General features: G+C 41.4%; 1 protein-coding gene across 1 annotated transcript in view; it reads right to left on the minus strand.

The window, feature by feature from the left end:
- The window catches only part of suclg2 (succinate-CoA ligase GDP-forming subunit beta), a 112,832-nt gene that overhangs the window by 10,585 nt on the left and 76,520 nt on the right, over window positions 1-25,727 (minus strand). Inside the window, exon 10 of the mRNA XM_069677795.1 lies at window positions 662-782. Within this exon, the coding sequence (XP_069533896.1) occupies window positions 662-782 (121 nt within the window). The remainder of the gene's footprint in view (window positions 1-661; window positions 783-25,727) is intronic.

The raw sequence follows: 25,727 nt of genomic DNA on the forward strand, positions 1-25,727 counted from the left end.
AGCAATAACACAATGGCCCTAAAGTTTAAAACAATGTGGGGAAGAGGGGCTCTAAATCTTGCTGCCCTTGTACCGTTTCCAATTACACTAAAATGGTACTATATGCTGTATATTTGTCACTTGAAAATGGTTAAAAAAACATATAAAGCTACATAATTAAATGCCTGTGTTTGTGTGCTTTCTCTAATCGAAGTTGAATGTATAATTGTAGCCATGTGGTTTGTTATTATGGGACTAGCTGTCACAGAGAAGGAAGGTCACAGCATTAATAAGATATTATCTGAACACATGTAAGTAATAAAAAATCAACAAGAGAATAGCAAACAGAGTTTGCATGATGCCTGCGCAGCCTCAAGACACACGCCATGTCAAGGCAAACAGCTCATCAAAATGATTGACAACTGCTGGGGGGTGGACATGGTTTTAAATAGCATCTCAAAGGCCACTGTCATTAACCAGCATCATGAAATCCTCATTAGGATCAATTGCTTTCAATCCAGGCCAGATGGAGATCAATGGTGCATGTTTCTGAGGGGGATAATGCACCTTGTGTGTTGTGTAGGAGTGTCACTGGGGACATGATGGCTAAGAGGGTCAGAGAGGCCAAACCTAGATTCCTTTGTGTGAGTGGAAACCTGTGTTTGTGTGCGCGCATTGCTACCTTCAAGACGGACCACCAGCGGCACTTTCAGCTCCAGCTCTCGACAGGCCTTGGTGATGCCGTTGGCGATGATAGCGCAGTTTACGATCCCACCGAAGATGTTGACCAGGATGGCTTCAACCTGCGGAAGAAGAGAATGAATATTAGATCTGATGATTAAAGGGGGGGTATCACGCTCATTTCAAGCTTCATATTTCACTCTGGGATACCTGTGGAGTAGCTTAGCATAATTTACAGTTAAAAAATACATTTTTCTCACACTGGTGCTCTGTTCAGTCCCTCATACAGCCTCTGCTTGAAACGACTCAGTCAGCTCTGCCCCTTTAAGAAACTCTGCTTTCTTCTGATTGGCTAACTTGATGAGCAGCTGTTGAGCAGAGTGGTGGAGTAAAAAGAATTTCAGAGGCAGACCGAGCTGCTGGGTGGGCGTGTCCCAGGGGCAGGAACAGGGGCGGATCCAGGCTTTTTTGACTGGGGTGGCCCAACAGGGGCACTGACTTATGCAGGGGTGGCATGAAGTATGTGTCCACACACACACGCAAATGAATAGCATTTAATTAAGCCTTCCTTCTAAGCTTAATTCTTTATGGACTAAAAAGAAGACGTATGACCATAGTAACAATTTAAAGTACTAAAGGAAATGTGCTACATTAAAATACAAAGAAAGCTACTCACAGACTGTTGCAACACAGCCCAAATATGTGAGTTTAACATAAGTCCCGCCTCTGACAAGGAAAATAGCCAATTATCGTTCATCGATTTTGGGGTGGCACTTGGGGTGGTTTCACCTCTCTGGATGGGCAGGAAGTTCTGCTGCGCCCTGGCAGATGCCCAAATATAGAGTGACTCCACTTTGTGACATCACAAAGTGAAGCGTCTGGATAAGTCTGTCTGAAAGCAAGCTTTCACAGCAACCTGACTGAGACTTTTTTAGCAGGGGATTACTCCAATGTAATTTTACCTACAGATTTGAAACTTCACTCACGTTAAGTATGGATATCCAACATTGTAACATTGTATGTCTTAAAATGTGAAACAGCATAATATCCCCCCCCCCCTCTTGAAATCTGTCCAAAACACAAAAGGTAAACATTGTCAACTGTGACACATTTGTCCAATACAGCTGGAAACAAGCTTTACCCCGTCAGTAAAAAACATTTTTTAAGGCTGAAATTTCACTGCTGAGTGAAACATTTTTGGAGGTGCCTCTTCGCCAATGTTCTGCACAGTAGGTCGAGCACCCAGAGGCTATACAACACTGTCACAACGGAGGGAGAATAGAGCAATATATTGTAGAAGTTAAGAGGGCAGCAGCATGTGAAAAAGGCAACGCTGGTGCCAAATAATAAAGCAATATTTCAACAGGAAGTGGTGACATATTGCATTTACATTATCTACACACCTGGCTTGTTTTAAACCTTGTGTGGATGAGCCATGTGTGATATCAAGCCTTTAAAGCAGAATTACATACAGTGTGTGGTAAAAAAAAAAAATCGAACTAAATTATTTCCCTTTAGATGATCAAAAACAAACCTTTGATTTCTGGAAATCCTTAAGATGCCAAACTATCTCACTGTCCGCACTTTGTTCTCTATATCTGTCCTGCAGTTTTCTCGCAAAAGATATCAACTTTCTTACGAAATTAGTACTAAAGTGATATCACCAAGTAGTCAAGCAAGGCAGCGAGAGTGTGTGTGTGTGTGTGTGCACGATTACACTTACAATCTAGCGCTTGGTAATTACCCTGGCTAGCTCAGTGGAAAAGTAGACTGAGAGCACACAGGATTAATCCTCCATGTTTGTTTATAATCACTGCTAATCTGTTACCGCCGATTTGGATGAGCAGCTTGTGGGTGTGTGCGTGCATGTGTGCATCTTTTGAGAATGCGTGCGTTTTCACTCTGCGGTAACGATGTTTATAGGCAGAGGAGATCAAGGACTTGGATTGCTATCAGAGCGACAGCCATGGCATTGTCCCCTATGTGCTATCCAAATGAGCATCTCCTTATAAACAGCAGAGAGAGACACAAGACCAGGAGAGAGCTCAACATCAGAGATGTAGGGAGTCACATAAAGACACAGAGGCGAAAAGTAAACAGGGTAGCGGAGAGTGAAGACGTTTAAGAAGCTGTGAGGTCAACAAAGGTTTATTTTAAACAGATATTTGACCAGGAATAAAACAAAAGCGAAAGGCAGACAGACGTCAGCCCTGGACTGCAAATGAACACAAATGGAATCATGACTTCCTGATTAGATTATAAATTATACATGATAAGGTGTTTTAGTACTTTAAAAATAATGATGAATTTTTAAATTCTGAATTTCCAAGCTTTTGTTGTACCAATTTAAACATGGTCAGGGTCATTTTATGAGTGAGTATTGGAACCTCCACTTAGAGATATATTCTGTGCTCATTCTGACTAACAATTCAAACAAATGGAAGCGCTTTTATACGACATGTCACATTCACCAATTCACACTCACATTCATACACTGATGGCAGAGGCTGCTACGCTAAGTGCCCTACTGTCAGTCAGTACTAATCTCATTCATACACTGTTCCACCGGGAGCAAATTTCGGGTTCAGTGTCTTGCCCAAGGATACTTCGACATGTAGAGTGAGGGAGCTAGGGATCGAACCACCAACCTTCCAATTGAGAGGTGACCGACTCTACCACTAAATGGTAAATGGACTGTGCTTATATGTTGCTTTTCTAGTCTTGCGACCACTGGAAGCACTTTTACACTACATGTCACATTCACCCTTTCACACACACATTCACATACTGATGGCAAAGGCCTAAGTGCCAATCTCAGTAAGTATCTATACACACTCATACCTGATGACGATGCTACCGGGAGCAATTTGGGGTTCAGTGTTTTGCCCGAGGACACTTCGCACAGTCGCCCCTACTGTGCTGTTAAACAACTTTAAACACCTGTCCAGCAATCTTTATATACTTGTTCAATTATATGGGAGTCATTATGTAGAAAATGTATTATCTTTTATTTAAATGTACATTTCGTATTATTGAAAACATATTTTAGTGGAGGACAAGACATCCTGCCTTTTAGTCCCTAATATGTGTCAAGCTTAAACACTGTCTTAAAAAGAGTCTACATTTTTCCAGACACATCTAAAAAAACACGTTTCACAAGATGCCAACATCTTTCCCAAGCCCCATGACAACAGCAGGATCATGATTGTAGTATTACAGTATAATTATTAAGACATTATACAACAGTATTGAAAGGATGAGTAGCGAGTTAACTCGTTTACATGTGTAAAAGTGGTTACATTTCTTCTAAATTCAATATATTGAAAAGACAAGTTAAGCCGAAATGTATCAATGTAGTTCACTTGTACTGCACTACTGCCTCAAGCACACACTGATGTGAGCAAATGGCACTTGTTGACTAACAAACCCAGCAGGCCTGTGGGTGATCATAGCCTCCAGGTGCAGTGCCAGATGTACTCACAGACACGCCCAAATGTGCAGTCAAAAAATGCTTTAAAAGAACACACCTATTAAGGAACACAGCTATATTAGTGCTATGGCCGCCTTAATGACTGGGTTGATGTAAATGTGTGAAGAGTGGCAGACAGTGAAAAGGCAGCATGGGAGCTCAGCAGAGAGAGAGAGAGCGAGAGGTGCAAAATGATACCAGCTCGCTTGTTCTCAAACCTCAGCTGCGTATCGAACTGTTCTTCTGACAGCCTGTTAGGTGCGATCTGCAGTTCACCAGATGTGTGTGTGTGTGTGTGTGTGTGTGTGTGTGTGTGTGTGTGTGTGTGTGTGTGTGTGTGTGTGTGTGTGTGTGTGTGAGAGAGAGAGAGAGAGAGAGAGAGAGAGAGTGTGTGTGTGGTTATATATTTTGCTGCCTTAGGGCAAATGTCTCAGTGTGTTTCCCCAATACTTTGTGCAGGCGTGGCCCTCAGCAGGAGCAGAAGGTCAACATTACCACTGACTAAATGAATTTATACACAGCCCATTAAAGAAAGGAAGGCGAGGTGTGCATCTAAAACTTGATCATTGACAAAAAAAACCCTACACTGTATATCTTTCAGTTTGACCAGCAGCAGTTGTATAAGAAAGATCAGGTGAAGCAAACATACTTGGATGTAAAGAGTGACTGTAAAGCTGTATTTCCTGTCGTGCATTAGCAATAAAATGTATTAAATGATACCTTGGTGTTAGAGGGAATAAATGCAGTGAAGGACCGACCTTCATCATATCAATGTAGTTACATAATAGTGACTATAAAACATATGATTTTGGTTGAGTAAGACTTCACAAAGTGACTCAGGGTCTCACAAAGACACACAGATACACAAAAGGCACACACACACACACACACACTGAGCACTATGTGGCTCCCACTTGGGGGCAGCAGAGATTTAGATCCCTGTTTTCAGCCTCGCTAGAGAAGCCTCTATTCTTACCCTATCTGCAGCCCATTTTTCAACTCTGTCTCTATTGGGAAGAACCATATTTCTTCCATTCATGCGTCTACTATTGACACCCATGTATATTAATGATACATAAGACATGATTTATGTAGCTTGGCAGAGAAGTAAATGCAGTTTATAGAAATATGGATGTGGGGAGGACTGAGTTGCACTTTGCTGGAAGTTTGTTTGTTTTTTTTTTTGGTCTAATTTTCTCGGGTTACATGGAAGTGTACGGAGCAAGGAAGATGATTTTAAGCAGACATTTGATGTAAAAGTTCTGCCACTTCCAAGATCTGGAGCTACAACACCCACACACACAACCCCATCAGCGTAATTTGAAGTGAGATAATGTGATACTATGCGCCCAGAGGGAATGTAGCCTTAAATTGAAAATATGCAGAGACACTGGGGGTAAAGGAGCAGAAAAAGCACAAATGTGTATGTCTTATTCATCTCTCTAATCACGTCCTCTCCTTTGACGGCTCATTCAGCTTTAAAATGCACTGCACATAAGTTTAAAAATACATTGCTTTTTCTTTTTTTTAAACAAGGCACTGGTTTGCAGGGGGTTAAGCTGCGATAATCATGACTTGGCTCAAAGACCGGAAGCCAAATTCTGGGTCAATCTTCCAGGTTTGATGCCCTCTCCAATCAAACGTCGAACACCGCTCTGCTCCATTCAGCTCACAGCGCCTCAGAAAATCCAGCCTTAAGGTATGAAATAGCTCTGCACACTCCAATCCATCTAAATTCTCCGACATCACACTCTGAAGCATTTTACCTCCTGTCACAGAACCAAGTACAGCCTCTTTCCTTAAAGGCATTCATTTCAGGTGAGCTCACTTGGCAGCGGGGTGGATTTCTTTCATCAGAGCTCAGCATAAAGGCGCGGGGTATAATGTGCCAGCTCGCTCTTTTTAGACGATCTTTGTGTGTTCTTTCAGGCAGTGTTACGGCGGGAGCCGGTGCCTTCTACCTGGGTCCCGGTGAAATGATTCACATTTTACAAAATTGGATCATCGCTCCTGGCATTCCGATACCCTGCCAAGGCTTTTTTGCGTCAAAGTCAAAAAAGGGCCTTCACAGGAGAAACAGGCTTTTCTGCCTGCTATTATACGCCTCACTAACTGCATTTAGGGCAAGTAAGAAATGTAGCCCAGACAATTTGACATGCTCACGTGGATTTGTATTGTACTCCTCCTGTCTGGGAGTCTTCAGGAAATGTGCCTTGGATGTATTTTGGACGAGAAACATTTGTTGCTATTACAGACTCAGGCACATTTAATAATAAAACTCTCAACGGTCATTTGTATGGACTGAAATATGAAGACAACACTGCCTCCAACATCACCCTTCAGAATGTCTTCATATTCAGTCCACGGACTGACAACTAGCAAACAAACATGATGTACTTTTCTCCTCCAAGTTGCAACCCAGGGGGGAATAAAAGCATTGTATTTTCTTCTCATTCTGCAAGGCTCCTTGTCACAAGTTGTGCGTGCGCCGCTGAATTATCACTCAAATACACATTTTCATGCCCATACCCCTGTTAAGCGCCGCTAATCTCTCTGCAGGAAAGAAAGAAAAGGGAAAGCATCTTGTTTCCTTTGTTAGTAGCGAGCAGATAGGAGTGGAAAAAAGGCAGGGCTGGAGATGGGTGTGTGTCTCTCTGTGCCCTATTAAGGGCTATTGTTCTGTCTTATCTACTGGAGACAGCCTGTACTGTCACCGCCTGCTCTGGCAGCCCTTGTGTATTCGTGTTTTTTTCGATCTGCTGGGGGCCCGGCGCTCGGCCCTGGGGCCACAGGTTCACATAAGTGGCTTCCAAATCAAGGGAGGGACTGCTGGCTCTAATCACACATCTTGGAAAGGAGGGACGGCTGAAGTGATTATTCTTTTTCTGCCCACTTTTGAAGTAAGAGAGGGGGTGAATTGCCCTTCCTGGTCAATGAGTTGCTCAGGATTTTTAAAGAGCTGTGTTGTTTGGACTTCCTGTCAGATCTTCTACCTGCATCTGAATTCCAAGTAATGAGCCTAGTAGGGGTGTAAATCTTTCCATATCTCACAATTCGATTGTGATTTTGATTCTTAAAGTCACATTTCAATCCAAAATCCATTCTGGTTTCAAACCGATTTGTTACAAAGGGGTGCTTATTTCAGGATTTACTTCATTCTGCTGTGTGCTGAGAAAACCGCAGTGGCAAATTATTATGACATTAAAGCAGAGTAAAATGTGTTCAATATTATGCAGCTTTTATATTTGATACAATGATGTAAATACACAGAGGCAAACCTAAGACAAAAGACGCTTTTTGCAAACATAACATTTAGTTTAGTACAAAGTCAACTTTAACATTTTTTTGTACGTTTCACAGCCGTGTGGCTTTCATGCAAAGGAGACTCGAGCTGCCAGGCATCCGTGATGTAGTGCAAGGTGAATGTCACGAATGACTGGGTGGCTTGAGAGGTCCTAGCATTGCAGGTAAGAGCTATTCTGTGGCCATTGGTCAAGGCTCCCCCCCCCGTACATTACAGACGCCGAGAGCTAGCTAACGTTAGCAGCACTACTGACTAGCCAGGAGACCGATACACTCCTTGCTGGAACTGTGTTCAACCAAAGCCAGAAAGGGCTCACTGCAAACAATGCATGCAGCGGGTTTGCTGTGCGCAAACTGGCTGCTGGTAAACATTTACTTAAGATGAAAAAAAAAGTTTATAAAAATCGATTTTTTGGAAGTTTTGAAGAAATTAAGAATTGAGATTCTGACAGTCCATTTTTTTTGGCACACCTAGAGCTTAGCTAACAAGTTTTCCTAAAACAATGCTGGGACAGACAAAAGGGACTTGAAAACATGATGCATTCTGGTCCCAGAACAAACTGTGAGACGCTCTAATACACTTCTTTTTTTACACTGATTCTGATAGACACATGAGAATACCAAGTTTCAAAATAACAAAATATTGGTTAAAAAAAACACAGATTGTCGACATTTTGCGAGCTTTCACTATTACACTCTCTGCTAGCACCACACTGGTGTTCGTTAGTGTTGCACAAAAACTAACCTCAAACCTCAAGATATTTTGGGGGCTAATTAGTTATGATATGGGATCGTTGTAATGAGAGGCATAACGCGATACGTGACGTCACAGCAGTATGGGAGGCCACCGATACTTGTATTTGTATCAGAACAACACTAGTTTAGTCGGATCACTGGTGAGCATTGTGGTTGCATGTTTGAATAAAGAAGACAAAAATAAAGCCTTGTCTACATACTCTCCTCATATAAGCAACATCCTGCCTTGATACAAAAGATGAAGGTAAGCACTGTCATAACGCAGCATTCAGACTTCAGGCACAGCCAACACTTTCTTAGAATCTTTTCATTCTGTAAAATTGCTTACACTGTGTAATTGTGCTGAAAGGATGCGGCGCAGATGAAAGGAAGATGCGATTTCAATGTGTTCTTTGTCATATGTGTGGGGAGCATCAAATGAATAAGGCAGGCCATGTAATAAAGATGTTCATGTGGCAATCTTTCATGCTACGTTTACTACTTTGAGCGTCATTTCTGTCAAACTCGGGAGCTATTTTGCTCGCGCAATTCTATTCTTAGAGAGGGTAGGGAACAAAAAAGAGAGAATGACACAAAGACAGACTGAGGGAAAAGACGGTCTTGAAGTCAGAGAGTGAGGCGAAGTGAAACAGATGGAAGAAGAGAGATGGAGAAGAAAAGAGACGGAGAGAGGTGATGGGAAGTGGTGCGGTCCCTAGCTTCTATTGAAGGCGAGGATTGGCCCTGGCAAGGAGGGATAAGAGGGAAATAATTATCCGGCCTGCTGAAGCATGACAGCCCCTTCTCGGGACCGCGGAGAGACACACTGAGCGTTGTGTCAAAGATTGGCCGTGTCACCGGCGGAGACACCTCTTGACAGACAGTGGCATCTGAAGTTTCACTTGACGGTTAAAAAGCCATTGCAACAGGCGGCTGGATACATTCGTGATCGATGCCTGGTGGAGTCGAGGTTTCATCTGGGAGACATGTTTTTACTAAGTCATGTCTATTATCTACGTTACCTGATGTTAGCTCCTGTTTACACGTCACATTGACGTCTCCGAGCCTTTTGATTGATTTCATGGTTGAAAATGGACTGAAATATGTAAGCCAGCTCAAATTGCAATCTAATGTATAGACTGAGAATATACTGAAGTGTTGTAATCAAGACCACCTAAACCGAGACAAAGACATCAACAAGACGACTGTGTAACGATACCGAGACAAGACCATATCAGTGCAAGTCACACACTGCATTAAACATAACTACAGTAAAATGTGGAACATGCAATTTAAGCCTCCTTCATTACCATATACAGAGGCCTACACAGCTTGTGTGCATGGATAAGCGTACAATGAAAGATGGCTGTATGAAATAACCAACAGGTGAATTTTAAGGGTGCCAATTTTCCTTTGTATTCTATGAGCAAAAACTAGCTGAAAAAATCTTTAATCTTTAATCAAAGCCTTTCCATGTTTGACCATCCACCGAAACCAGGTTTTTTTTTCTTACAATAACACTGAAAAAACAGAAAACACAAGTGGAAGATGTGAATTTTCCTTTCAAGTATACTTTGGATGAAAGAGCTACCTAGAGACATAGGAGCTGTAGAGTTTGACTTGGTAAAGATTTATACATTTGATCTGTAACTGTGTATTCAAGCTAAAAAAAAAAAGCGCTGTCAAAGTATGGTGCTGTGTGCCTGGCCAAGCACAGCAGCATATTTTCTATATGTAAGTAGGAAGTTCCTCACTATCTGCTGGTACACCTCATACTCTCTCACCAAAGTTAGGGAGTCAGAGCCGTTGTGAAGTGTTGACATTGACATAATATAATTTTATTTACTTTAACTTACTGTATAGCTCTATGTGACCGGTGTAGTCATTGGTAATCATGGTAAAAACAGAACAAAAAATTCCCAGCACATGCCAAGGGTGACCACTTCATTACTGTTCTGTTGCAGGAGAGCACATGATTTTGCGGGACAATGCGGGACACATGACTGCGAGAGAAATTACTATAATTAGGTTATGTAAATATTGATTTTATTGTTGCTCAAAGAGGCACAGCCGGCACACCCGAAAAACAATGCAGAATGAATTTTTAGTTATCGTCTTACAACAGCAACAACAAAAATGACAACAAAAACAACAACACAAGATTATTGTTTGAAATTCAAATAATTTGGTCATTAATAAGAGCGATAGCAGAGCGCTAAATATCTTTTGAACTGAATGATACGAAGCCCACTGAAAGAAAATAAATAGGAGCGCCAGATAAAAATTGGATAAATTGATTTTCAATGACTTTACAAATACATTTGAACACCTCAATTGAAATTGGATAGGCTCAGCCACAAAATAAATTCATGAAATAACTAATGGAGGACTCGTGCAAAAGTTGTCTCCGAATGAATTATGATAGACAGAAACTCTGGTCAAAAACATATTGGCAGACCTGAAGAGGACGAGGAGGAGAGAACCTTTAAATAAACTCTGCTCTTAGCACTGAATATAGAACATTTAAAGTAGCCTATTTAACCCGCGAATATGTCTTTCCACCCTCACCCTATCTTTGTTTGCTGTGTAGTGAGAGGGAGGGAGCTGCCCCTTCCCTGCACCGCATTTTGTTTATTTTTACGAAGCTCACTTTCTTTTTCTTTTTTTGTTTTGTTTGTTTGAATTTACAACTAGGAGAAACATCAATCTCTTCCGCTCTGTGTCAGCACCATGGACAGCGCCGCACCTGTTGTACACACGCAGATAAATATTTGTAAACCATAACAGTTACTGGGGGGACATTTTTTTTAATGTGGGACTGTATTATTGGGAACTTTTTTGGGAGTTACATGGTTAATATCACATTTTTACTTCTAAAATAAATGAAAAAAACAAACAAACATTGAAATGCAGAACATTTGCTGTTATTTGGAGAATGTGGACACGGGACAAACGTCCCGATTTTGGGACTGTCCTGTAAAAACGTGGGGCGTTGGTCACCCTACACATGCCCTGTACCCTCAATCTTCTCTCAAGTTATCACTGCATTAGCTCCGCCCATCAATTTACGTTGGTTAACTAGGTTTACCACTTTAGTTAGCTTGCCATTGACAGCCTTTATCTTAACAAAAATTTAAAAAAGAAAACAAATAGCTTATTGGTTATAATGTTATCTGTCAATCTGACAAGACACAGGTAATATAAAAATGTTCCCTGAGTAGGGTTTTTGCCCGGTGTTAAAAATGGGTTCCCAAGTCTTATTTTTTATCTGACTCCAACTGAGTGAAAATGCGGTCGAGTCCGAGGCAGGTCTGAAACCTTCAAGCGGGTCTCAATACCAAGAAGGAACTTGAGCACTACAACACAAATAAACTGTATTTGCAAAGGGCAAACTTTTTTCAATTCCTTTTTCTGAAGGCAAGTGATAATCTAAGCGTTTCTTTTTTTTAAACCCCTGAGCCCTTATGTCCTAAAAGGGTGGCAGTGCCATTTTACTGCCTGATCCTTACTCTGCATCGATATTTCTTGCTCACATTTATCCGCATCCTTGAGTCCTCTCACATCTGCCCTGGCCTGCAGTACTTTATGAGCACTTAGCCACCTTCTACCTCGAGCCCCCTCTGACTCCATTTTTCTCTACAGGCCAAAGAAGAGAAACCAATCAAGGCAGAAATGGCTTGCTTTCAGCCAAAAGAGGTTTGTGTGAAGGTATGGGTGGGTGAGGAAAAGGGGGGAGGGAAATGGGTAAAGGTGAGATCTGGCAGAACACATGTGACCAGAGAATGGATCCTGAACACGGCCATTAGAGCCTTAAGGTTTGCCATCTCCTGTGAGTGAGCAGTGGGATCATGCTCTGCGACCACTTCCTCGCCGCCGTGTGTAACCAACCGTTCTCCCTCTGTCCTCCGTCATAGAAATAAGGCAGTGTTTTTGCACAGCTTTTCGATCAATCAGTCATTGCACAGTGAGGTTTCTGTCCAAGTGAAGTTTATCTGTAAAGCCCCAGCTCACATGAAATGACTCATTGGGCTTTACAGGCTTACAAAAGCAACAGATCTTCACATCTACACATTTGGCTAAGCTTCCTAAAATACAACCCCAGTGAGAAGATACCCACGCCTATGTTTGCAGACAGACAAAGCATTAAACAAACCATTTTAGGGGCTGAACACACATTACAATTTCTGGGCCACAAAAATTTATGATTTGATTTTAATGAGTGATTGGACCAAATGGGATCAAGTCCGTTCCAGTCTGGGCCAGTTGGTGCTGACAGTTGGGAGATAAAACGATACAGCATGTGGTGTTTAATGATTATAATCATTCGCCTTCTGATCCAGTCCCTGCCAGGCTTCCCCATTAATATTATTTTAAACATGTTTGACAGGTGTGAGCAGCACGAATAATACCAATTACACAAAAAACGTCCAAAATAGAGAGAGAACATAAAAATAGAGCAGTGAGTCATAATTTCCTATTTACCCCAATTTAATTTTCCCTTTGAAACTTTCTTTGATTTTCTGAGAAGACAAAGAATAAATGAGCCAGGGAGGCTGTTTTGTAATGGATATGCATGTCTGCTTTTACTGCAGTCAGGCAACATTTCTCTTGCCTTGGTTTTGGCAGCTGCCTGTGACACCAAATAAATGTCAACTTTTACTAACTTGCGTCTGTGACAGGAAGCCCATTACTTAGCTGTTTTACACAATTCCCGGGGATAATCTTGGCAGAAAACTATTAAGTAACCCTTTCCATCTAATTCCAACGATGCTATAGCAGATTGATACTTGGAGACCCCAAAATATGGCTCAGCATAACATTTTCTAGCCACTCTCAACCACTGTTGTTTCCAACAAGATCAGGACGAACAGTGACAGCCTCTCCCAGGCGAAGTGTTGTGATAAACTGCTTGCCTCAGTATTTTTGCAGGATGCTAGAAAGAAAACACAATTTCTATGTTCAAGACTGCTGTAGCGCTCGTGTAAGTTACAATCTCTGTGGTTTGGAGTTATGTTCCACCTCAATGTTCCCGTACTCGTTTTCAAGCGACAGATAGCACCCTCACTGTTAGGAAGCAGAACCACGGGGCTTTTATCGTGTCACACTTACAGGAGCGGCAATGGCTCTTACCACTTCAGTCTAAACAACAAAAAATGTGAACTTGTTAGCTGAACAGCTGCAGGCAACAAGCACTTTGCAGGTTGTGTGAACTTGCAAACCTCAAACATGTCATCAAGGCAAACAACACCTTTTATTTTTGCATCCTGCTATACGGCAAACAGTTGCTGTGAGCACATCACAAGTCCTGATTGCTGTTGCTAAATGCATGCATGGCTGGGTGCAGGTACTGCTAACGGTTTGGACACATGCTAAAAGTGAACAGAGTTTGACTATGAAGACAGTGCTTTAAAACATGGATCATCATCTCCCTGGATATTTGCATCATACCACAACACCTCTGTAGAGACTGCTGAGACCAAGCATGTCACCTGGATTCAAGCTGTTCAAACCTGCCATTAACAACAAGGATGAACAACCAATTTATGTGCAGCTGGCATTTTCACTCCCATCATCATGCACAGAAATTTGACACTGTTCTTTGAGAATAAAAAATGTAAACTTCACAAAGGTTAGAAATTACTCTCACCTGTCCTCAGATGTTTCATGCACACTTCACTTGTGTGGAGTGCCTGCATTCACACACAGCGTTAAATGCCATATTTAAGTGAGAGTCGAGCAGCTAATCATACACGACATGATGACAGGTTCAAAAATAGTCCAAACTGCATGAACGCATTTCCAAAAGCATATTGTGCAGACACCCAGTCATCATTGACATTATTGTGATTTCCATATAAAGAACAAGCTTTCATCTTGACACAGTTTGAGTTTAAGAGCAAACGTTGGCTGCCTCGGGCTAAACTGAATATGTTTGTGATGATGTGTAGAGTAAAGTAGTTCATCTTTCCTCTCCTGCTGCCTTACAATCTCTCCTCTAGCATTTTATAATAATACTTGAAATTGAGTGGTGAAAGTTTTGAAAAATTCCCTTGCCAATAGCTTTTACTTTAATATTGTCGCTTCACTAACGTCTTCACATCTCCCTTTGTCATGCAGATAGAGAAAGGGTGTGCATGGTGCCGGCTTTGAGGCACGGTAAGGAGATCATGTTGTTGTTGAATGGCTTCAAGGGTTTGTTCAAAACACTTAGGCAGAAGGAGAAAGTTCAAATGCAGCAGGATTGATTGTGCCCCAATTCTTCTTCTTCTTCTATTAAAGAGGGGGTATTATGCTGTTTCACATTTTAAGAAATATATAATGTTACAATGTTGGATGTCCGTGGGTGAAGTTTCAAATCTGTAGGTAAAAGTATGTTGGAGTAATTCCCAGGCTTCTCAGCTGCACTTTGTGATGTCACAAACCTCCCGCTCACCGCAGAGCGTGATGTCACAAAGTGCAGCCTCTGCAGGGGTCGGAGAGCTGGCCAATCAGAAGAAAGGGCTTGTAGGGGCGGGTTTCTTAAAGGGACAGAGCTGACTATAGTTCCATATGAAGGACATAATGATAAAGTAGTAACTGTTTTATAAAAGGCAACGTGGAACCTACTCTCAGGTAGAGAGACGGGGCGTATTTGTATTCAGGTATTCTCTCTCATCATATATTGTAAACGATATATTGATTTTAAATCCATCGAATGCTTTGTGTGTTTATTCATGTGTTTTGAGTGAAGAATTTGCACAACAGGTTTCAGGCAGAGGCTGTATGAGGGCCTGCACAGAGCAACAGTGTGAGAAAAATAAGGAGTTATTTTACCTGTAAATTATGCTAAGCTACTCCACAGGTATGTATAAGATGGTGCTTATATTACTTCAAGTAGACTTTCCAATACTGAGTTTGTATTGTTCGCATGGTTGTTTGCGTACTTGTTACATCTATTTTGGGAGTGCCAGGTTATCCGAGACAGTTTACTATTAGATATAGTTGGGTATCAAAGACAGTTTACATGTCAATATTCTGGATGGTTCTGTATATCTGCTGGAGCAAAAAGTTGAAACAAGTTGAAACAATCTTTTCATAACCAAAAGGAATGATCTTCTTTAACTGGAAAGAGCTTAAACCATCCTCCCTTTGCAGTTGGTTGGAGCCCTATCTCGATCTGATCTTGACCAGCAGTTTTTCTACACAGACAAAGGTCAATGGGTGGCTACAGGGTCATATTTTTTTAAGCCTTTATGTAATTATTCTGTTTTGTGTTGTGTTTACAGTAGTCGGAAAGTTTTTATATTTTTAATGCACTCTCTCTTAAATATATATGAAATATAAATATCAGTATAAGCAAGCTTTTAATAATCTATTTCGAATAATATCTCCCGCCCTTCTTGTCTGGTGCTATGCTTCACTAATCAGAGGTTCAGGATGTCTGCATGTACCCTGAGAGGTGCTTCGTGTGAGGCATGGTTTTATGTAAGTTAACACACATGAATATATTACTTCTCAGGGGATGCCACTTAGATAAATTAATGGTTGAAAGAATGAATTAGTAAGATTTACTAGCCAACCTAAGCTAGCTAAGCATGACCACATTGACCACAAAAACTGCACTGTTCTCTATAAGGACCTTTACTAGGGACTACTTTTTTGTGTCATACTTGTCTCTCTTGTTATCATATCAATAATGAAAATGTACCTGTCTATATACTTGAGGCCATTAAGCAAATATGACTTTTATGGTTCTAGTTTGGCAAAATCTGATGTAATGTAATATAAAAGAAAAGCATTTTAAAATGTAGCAATACGTAGAAAGGGACATGAAACAGACACAAAGCAACAGAAAGATGTCATGCATGACACAGAGTGAGGAGGAGAGACACCGACCTCTGCGGTGAGCGGGAGGTTTGTCGGATGTCAGTGAGGGATGTAGAACTCGTCTCCTGCTGCTCACCTCAGGGTATCACAATGCCCCTGAACCCACACACAGCTTACTGTACACGGACCAACGCACACACACTCTGTAAACCTATCAGCAGTCACACACACCCACATACACACAAGAACCACTTTGCTGTGAATTGGACTCCACAATTGGAGCCAGTGTAGGGCAGGCATATTATTCATCCCCAGAGGGTGTCATGTCACCGCTGACAGGCAGACATAAATATTCCACAACCTCTTCACCAAGGGTTAATGGCTGTCCATCAGGCCGCAATGAGACATACAGAGCCGCGTGGGCCGGGTTTCGCACACACAGGATGGCCACTTTCATTGGAATAGCAAGGTCACTTATGGAGAGGACAAGAAGACACACGAGGCAGGCGGGAATACTCTGTTTCAGCATGTTTACATGGGTGCAGATACTTATACACACAGTCCCACACACACATATGGATTCCCCATACAGATTTACATTCGATAAGGAAGTAGTTAAAAAGTTCCGGACTATTTAGTGCCACGCTGTGTTGTGCTCTACTCTACTCTGCTCAGTGCAAGAGTCACTTTATTAAACTGAAGAAATGCATAATAGTTGGGGAATGGCATACATAATCACCTCGGAGACCGGGTACAACAAACCAGCAGCAGAATATAAAAGAGCCAACATTTACCGCTTTGTTCCTAATGCTGCACGGCCAATCAAAATTAATTTATTCTAATGTATGCACACAGAAGGTCAATTATCCAAATGATTCCAGTTCAGATTGCACCTGATCTTGGGAGCCAATGAGCCATCGAAAGGGCAGATGGGTGTGCTTTGCAAGGCAAATCATCGCCCCGGCCCTCTTTTTTGTCACCTCCCCACCATTCACGCGTCTAAATGTGCAGGCCATCCGCTCGCCTTTAGTGAGCTGCATTCTGCTAATGGATAAACAACTTAGCAATTTAACTTGTGTGGGAGGAGTCAGGCCGAAGAACAAGGTCCTGATTACAGCAGGTGTGGACACGGTCAGCTGCAGGAACACCTCAAGCTTGTTCGACCAAATCTATTCCAAAGGTAAAGACAGATAGATTTTATAACGGTGAGTACAAAGCTATTTCAATGTGTAACAAGTGAAATTGACAGAAATTAATGCGCGATTCTTTGCTCAAGATAAATCTAGTCTAAGCTTGATTTTGCCATAATATCTATTTAGACTGTGTTCTGCATATTAACAGCAAAGGCATGATATAACTATCCTTGTGAGGGCACGCTGATTGCTCTTTGAAAAGTCGACATAGGATGGAGGCTATGGGTGTTAACAGAAGTTCTCCCCTTCACAAAAGGTGGCATACGTGCAATTTTCACCTTTATCCCATTAAAATAAAATAACAATTGCGGCAACTCCTGCTGTAGCTAGTGTAGCACTGATCTTATGATTCACCTCACTGTTTGGCTGACGGGTTGGATGACAGTTTTTTATGTAGAACTTGGGCGCAGGGTACCCAGCCTAAAAATAAACCTTGCAGGCACTTCTTTGGATCACATACAATTCTGACCCTAAACTACTGCCACCTTTGTGCACTTAACATGACTTTTGATGTACGTGTTTTACTTACTTTTGTTAATTAGAGGGCTTCATCTCATCTTTGAAACGGTGTGATTCTCAGTGTCATGGCTCTAACAGCCAGGTTGTAACAACAACGCAACAGTTTTCTAACAACGCATGCGAACGTACAACACCTCAGGGTCTCTTCCAAGCTGTGACACAATGCAACAGCAGCCAATTAAGCAAGAACAAGGAGATGATAATAATGTAGTGCGAGATTTCACCATGTGAAATCAGCAGCATGTGAATACAGCAATGACATGCGATTCATACCTTATAGCCAACATCAGAGAACACAAGACAAAACGAACAAACAAAATTAAAAGGTGTGAGATTTATAGATGCACCAAAGGAAGAGGTTAACAACCGCTTAATCAAATCAAAAAGAGAGAATGAGGGAAAGGACTTAATATTCTCTTCTGGAACTGGTTGTTTAGCTTGAGAGGCGATTTAGCAGGTCTTTGATATCCTCAGGAACCTATAATTCTGATAAATGCGAGAGTTATCTTCATTTGGCATTCTCAGCCTTTGCCGTCTCCCTTTAATCCTCTATGTATGGTGGCCCTTTCTACAAGCCCACTGATTGTTTTTCATCCTCATCAATGTCCATATCACGCCACTTATTGACAGCCGATGACTGCTTTGCGATGCACTCAGCTCTGGCTAAATGAGTAATTTAGATTTTGATGGAGTAGACATATTTCGCTCTTCACTCTTCTTTCCCTCCCCGTGTGGTCCTGCGAATCTGGTTAACTGGTGCTAAATTGCCAGAAACACCCAAACCTGCTCGAAACAGATGGGCACAATCAGGGTTTAATTTTCAGAAAGCCAGACAACGGATACAAACACTGATTGGAAGTGTTAGCACGCTTACTTTCTTGCTGCAGTGGGAGCTGTTACATAAAATTTTCCCATGTCCTCACGTCTAATCAAATGGAGAAGTGGTCCGCTCTATTATGCAAATGTGAAGGATTTTTAGTTGTCTTTCAGGGGAGGGGGAGCGACCAATGGCTCCAAGGCTGACATTTTGCCCTGCAGACTTCTGATGGAGCTCTGGAGAACAGCGCCACATATCAATTAGCCATTAAGGGTTTGCTCAGGTATTAGAGGGATCAGAGAAACCAATAAAAGCCTCAGGAGGAGACGGAAGAGGCCGAGTAGACTCTAGATTGATGAAGGTCTCATCCAGGGGCTTGCTCCATGTCAGGAAGGGCATACGAGGTGGACCAATAGTGAGACCTTTGACCTGCAGGTGCAGGCACAGGAGATTATCCTAATCAAGAGGACAGACATTCAGTAATTTAACTCTTCGTGATTTCTTGTGGATGTTTGAGAGCTGTAAGTTCAAGCTAGTACAGGTTCAACCAGGTTAGCCTCATCGGGGAAAATAATCAATTTGTCCATTTTAGAAACGCCTGTCCTGTTCTAGTGCTGACCAAAAATGTTTTACAGTTGATGGCATCTATACAGGTACTATACAGGTATGCACTAATCCAGGGAATTACCAGAAGTTGTCAAACCGCCATTACTGTGGTGGCGTCTCCCTACAACATTTGCGTGTTTGAGTGCAAGCTGTCCTAAGAAGTGAACATTTTTCTACCTTTACTGACTTTCTGTGTAACTTTACTTTTGACAACCATGTAAAGGACATCGGGAAGAACCAGTGGAGTCATCAGCTGCTCTAACAGTCGTGGGAAACTTTAACTTTGGAAAAAAAGTGCACAATACACAAGCCTTCACATCATGAAGAGGCCCACCTGTATGAGACCGGACACTCTACATAGATTCACTGGCCGCGCAGAGGACTAAGATATTCTTTAGAAGTGGATCGAGAATATTACAATTATTATTATATTATTATTGTTACAGTAATTTTGTCCCTCTCTGAGTGACCTGTAGATGACATTTTGTTGTTTATCACCAGGTGATTAATGAAATGATTGTTTATATAACGTTCCTCTACTAGCTAGTTAGCATAATCAGGTAAGAGCAGCATGTAACATTACAGACCAGCTGCATTAGCAAATAAATAGAAAATGCGTGCGTCTATGTATAAAAAACTGTGATGATTAAATGCAGCTGTTAATGATGAAGCTAACTAGCCAGCAGAATCACGTTATATTACACTGAACTTCATCACAAATATGAGGCGGATGGTCAAGTTTTTCTCCATTATGTACTCTGGCTGTTGTTGTAACTGATGTTTAATATGTAAAATGTGGATAATGTTAAGATTGCCTGATTAAGGTACCTTCATCAGTAACTTGAGGCAGCAGTCTAACATCTTTACTATTTATGCTGCTGTCACAGGCAGCAGTCAGCAGCAGACACTGAGTTGTCACTGCAGTAATACTACACTACTTCTACTACACTACTACTACACAAGGTGGCGCTACACACAAATTGGTCGCTGGATTAAAGGACAGTGTCACATAACAAAAGACCACGGTTAACGTATGTGAACAATCAGTAAAATGCCAAAAAGCAATACACAGGCAGAAAAGTCATTGGTTAGAACTTATTTCAAACTAAACTTCTGTACATTTTTTGCATTTTGAATGGTGACACAAATCAAAGATGGTGTATTAGTTGTGAAAGACAGCGTGGAACTAAATTCAGTAGGCGACCTAATGTGGACTGGTCATTACCTTATGCTCCGGCTTTGGTTTCAATCAACAGGTACAGCCTGAAAAGCAATGCATTTCAATAGCAAAATGTACTGAGAAAATCTCCCCCTTAATATGTTTTACATCACTGGACCACACATGACTCTATTCATTATTAAAAACATTACCAATACAAGCGTAAAATCTTGCCAAAAAAAAGCAAAGACACCTGCTCATTGAGTCCACCACGAGAGCCATAATGAGCATAAGAGTTTTCAGCTCCGAACAACTACAGACAGAAGAGTTACATTTGTCTATACCAGATGCTTTCCTGTAAGTCCTCTGATGCCTAATGGCAACCAAACACAGCTCAGACACTATCCATCGAGCCTCTGTGTGGCAGATCCATAAAGAATCACGTAACTGTGTTTCAGTGACATCAATCCAGTTAAGTCGTTTTTCTTCACAGCCTTGATGCTGTCATTGTTGCTTCTATTTTTGCCTGACCTGTTCACATAACCGAAGCACGTAACAAACCTCTCCGACTCATTATATAAATGCTGTAGTTAGTTAATATATAATTATTCTATGGCTATATATTGGTATATATACATATAATGTTCTTATTATAGTACTGAAAAATGATGCTATGGACATATTACCATGATCAGTCCATACATAATATAAACACATGGAGCACTGTGCAATATTTGAGTAATATTACACAGTAGGCACTTTTGGTTGATGATCATAACAAACATGAAATATTGGAATACATTATAGTGTAATGTATTGGAGCATGAGTGTTCAAGACTTGTGCACTTTATAGACTTCAATTATTGAATCGTAAACCTAGATACTGTGGTATGATTGCTTTTTAATCCACTGGTTCCAAGGTCAAGAATGAACTTTACATTTTAAGACTTATTCCTCTTCCTCCTCCACATAAAGATGAATTGTTAAACAAATACTAGATTGATGAGTAAAATCGTGAGCACGATCATTTTATCTAAAAAGCAGGCCTGAATGAACGACTGTACTTACGCCTCAGCCGATTCAAAACCGAAGTGTGAAATGCGTCTGACAGACTTCTTTGGTTATTTACTGCTGTCAAGGAGCGTGTTGCTGTTCACGTGTTTACTATGTGGTTTAACACTATGACTTTGCCCCGCATTCCCTACAACCCTGTCTGCACAATCATCTCGCTCCTCTGGAACACACACACACAAAAGCACTGTTAAGAGTCAAAGTAGGGTTAGGGGGGTTTCCAGTCCCACATCTCATTCGTTCTGCTAGCCGCTTGTAGTAAAAGTCCTCTTAATTCATTTTTTTCCAGCCCATAAACTCTACCTCTAGCACCTTTAAAATCACCAGCGTGTTCTCCACTCCTGCTCTCAGTGAACCAATGAGCGAGGTGCCACACTCGCCTTCATTCCCCGCTGCTGCAGATAAACTCTTTCAGTTCCTTAAGAATAAACAGGAACACCGCCATCTCACCACTCTATCAACCCACTGTCCCATATAGCAGTGGAGCAGTGGACGGCTCGGACTTGCCTGATGTGTGTGTGTGTGCGTGTGTGTGTGTGGGGATGTGTGGCAGAGAGCGAATGGAAGTCCTCTCCGGCAAGATGAGCTCCAGTGATTACAGCCTGAGACAGTTTTCTAATTATTCTGTCAAACATCAATCCTGTGGGTTGATGCAGGCCGTCCTGTGGCCTGATGGACAATGTAATCACTGCTAGAGCCCCCCTCCCACCCCTGCTCCTCCACCCATTCTCCTGCTCTCCACACCCGTTTTCTAGCCTCTCTCCTCACCCTCTGCTCCCTCTTTCTTACTCCTCTTTCCTCATCGCTCTACCACTAACTCCCTCTCTATCTGTGCTCCTGTACAACCTATTTCACCCCTGGTTAAGACAAGTAGAAAAAGACACTGCAGGTCTAAAATAAACAATAGATGAATGTCTTGGGGCTGGTAAAAATGTAGGAATAAGTAAACAAACATGGTGCAAAAGGTGGACAGAAAGAGGTGGTCTAGCTGCTGCAGTCTATAGAGTGGCTCTTACTGAATGATGGCACCTTTGTATTAACTCCAGCAAAGAAACCAAAATTAAGATCACACAGGAAGCTCACAATTTAGCCAATCAGATTTAAACTACCATCTGCTGTATAGGCTAATTGACCGACTTATTATTTTTGCAATTTACACATGGAAAAACTGTTCAAACACCAACTTGTCAACTGTGTCCTTTTTTATTCTCAAAACTCTTTTTACTTAATAACTGATCTATGTGATTGCTTTCAGAAATGAGAGACTGGTATCAGTTAAACTTTTAGTTAGCCGTGTGTTCACTTTGAACTTATTTCCGTAATGCTAGGGTGTGCAATTGTAATCCAATACCCCAGGGATTCCCAAAGTGTGGGTGCACGAGCTACCTCTAGGGGGGGTGCGTGAGGAAAAATGTAATGGTGGTGTATTTATTTCATCAAGTGATGAAAACACTTGAAAATCCTCAAATGGGTCCGCTTTTTGTCCATGTGATCCGTTTCTGAGCCGATGCATGCGTCAATCTAATTGTTCTTTACTTGGTGGATAGTGTGTAACTCTATTGCTGTTTGATTCAAATTAGGCTTTGGTAATTGTAATTTAAACTTGATTCAATTTTTCTTTAATGCGGCTGAAAATATGACAGCATGTTCCCCATCTTCTCTCATGAGGGGCTTATCAGCCTGTGAGTTTCTCCTCGCCCTCACTCATCATCTTTGCTCTTTAAAAGGGAGGACTTGTGCGTAACATTGTTGCAGTATAGTTTCAGTTTGGAATGTAAGAGTGCATTGTTGTGATCTGTTGAATATTTTCAATATTTTGATTATTTGTGTAAAGTTAAACTTGATGCCTTTAATGAGCCTTTAAATAGGCGATGTCGGGGGTTGGGGGTACATCAACCTGGTCGGGATGTAGAAGGGGTTGCGTTGCATTAAAAGTTGGGAACTGCTGCAACACCCCTTTAGTTGAATTCAGGTAAAATCTCCTCATGGTTCTTCAGGTGTCCATTCTGTACGAGCACTGTAAAAGTCTGGCTCTGAAAATGGGCAAAAAAAGTGGCCTGAAACGAGCCATACAACATGATTTATACTAGGGATAGGCCGATTATCGGCGCCGATATTGGGCATTTTGACGCATATCGGCATCAGCCTTTTTTTTTTTTTTTTTTTTTTTATCCGACGGCCGATAAGAGATCAATTTAAAACTGGGTTATTTTGGCTCTGATGCAGCCACGCCTCTCTGTCTGCAGTCACTACTCTGTCTCCAGCATTGTCCCACCCACAGCACTGATTGGTTGCACGCAGAGCCATGGCTCACACACACGGTGGAGAGGAGAAAAAGTTCATCATGCAAATGAATATCGGCTCCAAATATCGGTTATCGGCCTCCTCGACTACTAATAATCGGTATCGGCCCTGAAAAAAACATATCGGTCTATCTCTAATTTATACCATTAAGAAACAGTTAGCGTTTATGCACTCTGACCTCTGGCACCTACTCTCTGATTTCGACGTCCTAACCCCTGAGGAACGAAGCTACCTTTGATAGCCTCGATAAAGTTGTTTGAATGGTTTGTCTTGCAATGTGCAGCCATAAATTTAGGGGTGGAGCTTCTGTGGGATTATCCAAAAACTTCTGGAACCACCAGACCTTTCAAAGAACTGAGTCTGGACCTTAAGGACTTAGAGATGTTTAGCTAATGTTAGCTCAAGCTGCTACAGTGAAGAGCACTCATCTAGCCACTGATAACAACGAGCTGCTTCATCAGAACCTTGCTCCATTAATATACAAGATTACAGGGGACAATTTAGTTTCAATTAGCAACATGTGCAGGCCTACAAAATAAATATGGTGGCAATTACAATATTTTTATAAAAAGAAGCTGCAATTAGAAAGTCTATCTTGAGACTGAAAGGGAGGAATGTGGAAGAGCACAAGCACATTATTCAGGTTTTCTGTAAGCAGACATCCTTGAAAATCATACCTGCATTTAGTGAATGATATCATATATTCAGGGTTACAGGGGTAACCTGAGCCGATATGGACATTAGAGTGAACATTAGATGATAAAAAATAGGACAGAAGTATCAACAGGGGAATTATGGGAAGCATCTAAGGTCCATTAAAAATCTATTAAGGTGGAAGAGCATTCTAATGATGGGTGCTCTAGATTCAAGCCTCTCAGACAGTCACTTACCTTTATCAAGGATGATTCTGAGACACGATATTGTCTGTTTTAGTTCTTAAAATAAATCTAAGAGAAGGCGGCCTCCGAGGATGTTGTCTTGACAACCAAACCTCTACAAAGCAAATGTCGTATCACCTATAACCACAGTAGAATGGCGATGAATTAAAGGTGACGACAGGGGCGTCAAAATGTGGAAGAAGTGGTATAAAAAGGTGTGAATGTGTTGGAAACGCGGCACAGAATTATGACTTTATTGGTGTATTGTGTATATTAATGGACATATAGACTATTTACATAAATTAATATGTGTTTTTTATTTATTTATTGTATGGTATACTTATTATCTTATATATGTTTTGTGTTTTTTTATATTACACAATTATATTAAAATAATTAAAGAAAAGAAAAATGTTTTTTTTTCTGTCATTTTTTTTGTATGAAACGTAACATGTACGTTTTAAAGATGTTGATGAATTGGGAACTCTAAACAGACTGAATCTGCTGCACAACAATCTTTCCCTTCTTTAAAGCACTTATCAGTTTTCTCATCGCAAATCTCTTGTCCATCTGTATCATCCTCTGGCAGCAGCAGATATTGACTGAGATAACAGTGTAGGAGAGCCGTGTTCTACACTGCCTTTGCTGCTCGCTGAACAAGGCAGACTGCTGCGGCAGCAGACAGTCATGTCAGCTTGGACAGCATACCAGGGACTCAACTGGATCCTTCAATCTGATAGCAATTTCTTCCCACCAGCTGTCAATTATCAGGAATGCACGGACAATAGGATCTGGATAAGGGAAATAGGAGGTGGTTCATAATGGTTGAACACAAATAATGCTGAATAATAATGTCTAAATCTATAGACTGGTGTATAGAGACTGGTGCATGTTCCTATGTGTGTAATGCTAATATGTGTCTGTGTCTGTGTGTATGCTGTGAGTGCTTCGTCTTCACACCGCTTTCTATCCTGACCCTGAGCTTAGAAACAAAACGAGAGGCGATTTCTCTGGAGATACAATGAGGCGAACGTTTCATGTGAGCCTCCACGTCTTTCCATTACGCTAGATAATAAAGAAGTGTGTGGATCAGACAAGAGGCTCGTATCAAATCAGGCCTGGAAAAGCCAATTACACCGACAATAATCTCTCGCTGTACCGCTGCCGGCATGTCTCGCCATACAAAGCAACAAATACCTGCAACACG

Source organism: Semicossyphus pulcher, unplaced genomic scaffold (genome assembly GCF_022749685.1).
Source record: "Semicossyphus pulcher isolate SPU_LCO1_2020_fin unplaced genomic scaffold, fSemPul1.0.p SCAF_3, whole genome shotgun sequence".
Lineage (NCBI taxonomy): Eukaryota > Metazoa > Chordata > Actinopteri > Labriformes > Labridae > Semicossyphus > Semicossyphus pulcher.